The sequence below is a fragment of the Nicotiana sylvestris genome, chromosome 2 (assembly GCF_000393655.2).
Source record: "Nicotiana sylvestris chromosome 2, ASM39365v2, whole genome shotgun sequence".
Taxonomy (NCBI): domain Eukaryota; kingdom Viridiplantae; phylum Streptophyta; class Magnoliopsida; order Solanales; family Solanaceae; genus Nicotiana; species Nicotiana sylvestris.
In genome coordinates this window covers 147,266,847-147,273,506 of record NC_091058.1, presented here as the reverse complement: position 1 = coordinate 147,273,506, position 6,660 = coordinate 147,266,847, and the positions used below count along the sequence as shown (strand labels likewise).

General features: G+C 39.2%; 1 protein-coding gene across 1 annotated transcript; it reads right to left on the bottom strand.

Annotated features, from left to right (window-relative positions):
* Window positions 1-1,474: 1,474 nt before the first annotated feature.
* Window positions 1,475-3,780, bottom strand: LOC138885743 (uncharacterized). Its single transcript, XM_070166723.1, has 3 exons — window positions 3,390-3,780; window positions 2,450-3,281; window positions 1,475-2,006 (listed from the first exon to the last, which is right to left on the bottom strand). The coding sequence occupies exons 1-3, from the start codon at window positions 3,778-3,780 to the stop codon at window positions 1,475-1,477; spliced, it is 1,755 nt and encodes a 584-aa protein (XP_070022824.1).
* Between the last annotated feature and the right edge of the window lie 2,880 nt (window positions 3,781-6,660).

The following is a 6,660-nucleotide window of genomic DNA, read 5'->3' as shown; positions in this document are numbered from 1 at the left end:
GGAAACAGTCATCACAACTCAAACGGAATAGCTCGCGCTAGACACTCGAACACGAACGGACTGAGCATGAACCATGGCTGCTACTGGTTTTTCCCGGTGTGTTACTGGACGTTCGTTACTTTTGAGGGGTCGTTTGGGCAGTGATCGAGGACTGAGCTGGTAGCGGCGGTGGGTCGACGGGGCAGCACGACGCCAGGAAAGCAGCAGCAGTCGCTGCTTGACGGAGGCTGGACATGTTGGTTTGTTGTGCTGGTGTTTCAGGCGTTGAGGGGGGTGCGACTGGTTATGGCGTTTTGGGACGTGAGAGAGTAGGGGCTGGTGGTAGTGGTTTATGGGTAGGGTTTTTCTGGTTTTGTTTGGACGTGAGGGAGTGGGCTACTGGGTTTTTCCGGCCAGTTAAGGGGGTTCGACGAGAAAGTGACGACGAGGGAGCATCAGGGAGATGGGACGATGGTTATGGGTTTTGTTGGTTCAACAGGTGGTCGACGGGCAGTGATGGTGGTTTCACGATGGGAGGGTGATGGGGAAGGTGACGGACTGGTTGCGATGGATTTTGGGAGGAGACGGGGTGGTTGATGGTGGTCGTGAGGGTGTGGGACTGGTTGGTTTGGGTAGGGTTCCGCTAGGGTTTTCTTCTTCTTCTTTGAGGAAGAAGAAGATGAATAGTGTCCGTTCAAATTTTTTTTTCAAAATCCAACCCCCTCCAAGTCTGTCTAACCCCGTGCATTTGTAGCTTTTGCCAAGAAAAATGGACCCCACACGTGTAGGGGTCCAAGATTTGTGTCCCCCATGCGCGATGGGGTTCCCCATGTGTCGTGTTCCGTCCATGTTCCCCACGCGTGTCCCCCATGTGTGGTGGACTCGGATTATTATGGGCTAGGTCCGAAAATTAGGCCTAAAAACGGGTAGTTTGAACCCGAATATTATTCTTTTGCCCGGACCCGAGAATAAGAACACGACGTTGCTCAACTAATCCTATGTAAGTAAAATAACTACCAAAATAAGACTAATATTTAAAACAAAGCTATATCTTTTTTAATATTTTTCAAGATTAAAATAGCTACAAAATATTAATAAAACTATTTTTTTGTAATTTTCGTTTTTATATAAAGATAAAATATAAAGTAATATTTTTGTATTTTTTCAAAAATTAAAATGAATACAAAACATTAATAGAACTATATTTTTTGGTAATTTTCGAAATTATATAAAGTACAAAATTAAGGTACAGTTTTTTTGTATTTTTTTCAAGTTTATGAGAAATACATAAACTAAAATTCATATATATATTTTTTGTAATTTTTCTTTTGCGAAGAAATAAAGTAAAATAGTTTGAAACCTATTCCTCCTTCCTCAACTGGCATGCATAAGGTATTCCATGAAGCCCAATGCCTACTAGTTCCTCCTACAGAGCTGCTCCAGAAAAACTGAGCAAACAATTTGTGCAACCTATTTATCACATATTTTGGAGGGTTTACAGCTGATAGTAGATGCATAGGCATGATTTGCAGTACATGGGATATGAGAACTGCCCTTCCCCTACTGATAATAACTTGCCCTGCCAGGATTGCATTTTGTCCATTACCTTAGTAATTAGGGGCTGATAGTATTCCAGCTTTTTCCTTGCATAAAAAATAGGACAACCTAGGTATGTGATAGGAAATTCATTCCTATGAATGCCTGTGATCCTTTCCACCTTGCTGACCACATCCATGTGTGTTAAATGATGCAGGTACACATCTGATTTGGTCTTGTTAATAAGCTGCCCATATGCATTTTCATATGCATTCAACACTTGCATAATCAGCATCAGAAAAGTTTCATCAGATGATGAAAAAATAATCATGTCATCTGCATACGCCAAATGATTGATCTTTGGACTCCACTTTGGCATTCCAAATCCACAAAAATACAGGTTAGTATGAAGTGCATTGAGGCCCCTAGATAATGTTTCTGCTGCCAAGATAAACAAAGTTGGAGATACAGGATCACCTTGTTTTACTCCCCTTGAGGATTTAAAGAAACCATGAGCTTGACCATTGATTAGATTAGAATACCAATTGTTTGAAACTAATCAAAAAGCAATCCCTATCAACCTTTCTGTGAATCCCATCTTTCTCATTACCTTTGTTAGGAATAGCCAGGATAATCTATCATAAGCTTTGGTCATATCTAGCTTCAGGATGACATTAGGTCCAGCCTTAGTTCTAAGCCTAATGTCAGTGACTATCTCCTGAGTTAGAAGGATGTTTTCTACTATATTCCTGCCCTTAACAAAACCTGACTGTTCCTCCGATATCAGATTTGGGAGAAATTTCACTAGCCTTTTATGCACGACCCTCGATATAACCTTATTTGAAAAATTACTTAGGCTTATTGGTCTTAGATCAGAAAAAGTGGTAACTTCTTTTTCTTTGGTATCAGAACTAGGTTTGTGTGTGTTACACACTTTGGTAGCTCATGACCATTGAAAAAAGCCCTCACCATGTCGAATAGGTCATCCCCTATTATGTCCCAACAAGAATGATATAGCTTGCCTGTCATACCATCTGGCCCTCCAGCACTATCACCATTAAGTCCAAATACTGCCTCTTTAACCTCCTCTTTTGTTGGCTGCTTAATCAATTCTGCATTCTGTTCATTGTTCATCAGATTAGGAACATGGTCTACGATCTCAAATAAAGAAGGAGAAGTTGTTTCTGTGAACTGTTCCTCGTAAAATCTTATAGCCTCTTCTGCAATTTCTTTTTCTTTTTCAATCCATGTTCCTCCACTATCTTGAATTCTGTTAAGCTGAAGTCTCTTCCTCCTACCTCTCACTTGTGCGTGGAAGAAATTAGTATTCCTATCCCCTTCCTTGAACCAAGTCATGCCCGCCTTTTGTTGCCAAAATTTCTCCTCTAATGCAAGACATTTGATCAATTCTGCCTGAACCTTTTGTAGCCTTTCCCTGTTCATCCCTGTAGGATTTGCTTCAAATTCTACTTCGTGAACCATCACTACCTCCTCCATGCTTGCTATCTTTTGGAAAATATTTCCAAACGTAGCCTTACTCCACAATGAAAGGGCTTTCTTTAATTTTTTTAACTTGTGATTAAAAATAATAAAAGGATTTGCACTGAAATCAGCTGTCCAGTTCTCTCTCACCACATCTTTAAAAGTTGCATGTTCCACCCAAAAATTCAAGAACTTAAAAGGCTTTTTTATTGGTGGAGTCTCAATATCACACTTTAGATACATTGGACTATGATCGGAACCAGTCTTTGACAAATGTTGCACCTCTATTCCCGGAAATGTTTGTTAGAATTGAAAATTGGCCAAGCATCTGTCTAGCCTTTTGAATATACAGTCTTCCTCTACTCTCCCATTCCACCATGTGAATATGCTACCTTTAAATCCAAGATCGAAGAGATTGCAAGTGTTGACGCAGTGTCGAAAATCATCAATTTCATTCAATGACACAGGTAACCCCCCAAACTTCTCTTCTTCGTCCCATATTACATTGAAATATCCCCCTACTAGCCATGGTGCATTCATATCCCTTGCCATTTCATATAATGAATCCCATAATTCTATCTCCTCAATTGCATCACATTTAGCATATATCAAAGTTAGAACAAACTCCACATGCGATTCAGTATGAAACAATCGTAGTGTTAATTGCTGCACCATATTGTACATGACAGTTACCTCAAATACCTCATCTATGAATGCCCAGATCTTGTTGGAAACATTTGAAATTGCTTGTGCAAGTCCTATCTTGTTTCTGTACCTTTCCATTTTTTTGCTTGTTGCTTTGGCTCCATTAATCCTACAAATTCATAGTGATTTTTCCTGTGCATTTTTGTCAACCTTTCAAAGGCCTGCTGTGTGTTGACTGACCTTATATTCCAAATGAGAGCATTCATCACTAGTTGTTGGATTTAGTTAGCATTCTCCTTGTGTGCACCCCAGCTTTTGGTACTGCAAAATTATCTTTTTTTTGCTTCTTCTTATCTTTTGCTGCTGATTTTGCCTTTTCCACTTGCGTAGGTGATAAGTCACCTTGCCTTGCCGCATTCATAAGGTGTTGGGTAGTTGATTCTTGATCCATGTCGTATCCTGATTTACCAGGTTCTTCTCCTTCTTCATTGTCTTCCTTCCCTCCTGATGTAGATCCAAATGCATCCCTTTTAGGGACTAAGGCCTTCTCTTCTCCTCTTTTTAACAGCTGCAACTGATTTTTCTCCAATGTAACAGTAATATTTACTATTTCTATTTTATGTTTTGGTTGTTTCTCCTTCTCTGTTGTGTTGTGTCCTTGTGGGTCTTCTTGTGATATCTGAATTTGATCATCTTCTGTTCCTCCAGGATCATTTACCTCTGGGCCTCTTCCTTCATAGTTTCTAATTTCTGTGATTTCAGTTGTGTTGTTGTCATTGGCATGGGGCTCTCCATTTACACTTTGCTCATCTTCTTCTTTGTCCTTCTCATTTGGTTCCTCATCAGCTTGTGCTCCTAATGGTACTTTGTTCTCCTCTGAATCGTATTCCCTTTGTGTATCCCATAGCCTGCCTCCACAGCCTTGCACTCTTTCTTTAAATGTAGCTGATTTTGACCCTTCTGCTTGAGAATTTGGAGTTTTATTAAGTACCTTGTTCACTAATGTATCTTGTGATGGGATTTCCTGGCATGGTTTATTGATCTTCACTATTCCTTCTCCTGTTTTATTCTTGAAGCTTCTTTCTACCCATTGTGCAGTATCGTTTTTTGCTTTTGATGTCTCATTTCCATTGACTAGAGCATTAATAGAGCTAATCCCCGATGATTTAAGATGAAAAACTTGTGCTGCTGGATTTAACTTTCCCTCATTATTGACCATATTTTTTGGTTTTTGCTTTGTAGATGCTTGGTTATGAAGTGTTGAACTGCTTGTTGCTGCATTATCTGCCACCATTGCCAATTGATTAATAGGTTCTTCCTCTTTCTCCATCCCTTGTAATATTGCAAACTTGTTAGCTACTTGAACATGATCATTATCTTCATTGTCTACTGCCACTAATTCCTTACCGCTGTTGCTTTGTGCTTCTGATTGTTTTCAAACTGCTTAGTTGGTGCCATCTCCATTCCATTATTACTGAGACTAGTATTTTGATTTACTACATTTCTAACTCTGTTGTCCTTCACTTCCTTCCATTGCTCTTTTGCTGTAACATTCACATTACCCACGACCTTTCCACTAGATAACATCTTTATAGGCTGTGAGTTCCCTATGTCCTGTTTCTTAGCTGTATCTGCTTGGTCATCATTCTCCTTCTCCACATATAGTTCAGGGTGTATCCTCCAGCATTTAAATTGATTATGCCCTTGAAGTTTACAATGTCTGCAATATTTAGGAAGCATGTCATATTGAATTCTTACCCATTCAGTTCTTGTTGTTCCTTTAGCTTCATTAAATATGTCCATCCTCACCTTTTTAGGCAAATCTGCAAGTAGATCAACTAGTACCTTCACCCTAGTATAACTAGGTCTAGTTTTATTAATTGTAGCCATGTCTAGATGCATAGGTTTACCTACTGCTGAAACTAGAGAAAATAGACATTCCTTTACAAAAAAAGGTTGGCAATAGACCTGGGAATGAGATCCAAGCCATTGCCTTGGGTGTTTCTTCATCTGCTCTAAACTTTGAGTCATAAATCAACGACCTAAGCTGATATTGATAGCCATCCCTGTCTTTTATGTAATGAGTTTTTGATGAGAAATGAAGATAGTCCTGCCTTAACGTCATTCTAATCAAAATATGTCTATCCCTTAGAAATCCAATGTTATATTCACCTTTAATTCCGCATTGAATTGGTATTAACTTACACAGTTGTTGAATTTCTGAGCTGCCATAAGAACATTTACCAACTATTTCATATTGTAATCCTTCGATGATATCCATCCTTTCTACTTCTGCTTTTGTGAACTGAATAACATGTTCTCCATTCAATATTATAGGTGTACGAATAGGAATTGGCTCAACTTCCTGTTGCTCCTGCATTGCAACATTTAAAGTGCAATGTTTCAGAAATTTGGAGTAATCCATCGGCTGTTTGTTGTTATTTGTGATCCCTGATGTTTGTGCAATGTTTGGAGGAGGTTGTGTAGGAAGCGCAGCCACCAAAAGTGGCTGGCCACCTACTTGTGTGTCCATTACAGTTGTAATTCTTTATCACTTTACTTACATGACAAAGGTGCAGTATGTTTGCAAGAAAACGAAATTACTATAATTTGAATTTGCTTCACGCAAGCTGTTGTGCTTAACAATAGCGCTGGAATTAGCTGAATTGTTGAAATTGAATGAAGAACTTTGTCTGCTACAGTAACTCGTGAATCTGAAATTAAGATCTACAAAAATTGACTATAGATCTGAAGTTGAAACCAATTGGGTATTATTCGTAAGGAAATTATGTATCTTTTGACACAAAGTTTGGTTGGTTCCACCACCGGATTCCGGAGTTATGACCGATTTCAGCCGCAGGATTCAGCTGGAATTTTTCGACTATTTTTGGGTAAGAAAGTCGCGGCGTTTCGGACTATTTGTTGCTGATTTTCGCAGCTTTTTGGAGTATTTTGGGGCTGTTCTAAGGTGGAGTTTACAGCTGCTTTGTGTGGGGTTAAGATGGAAGAAGAACACTG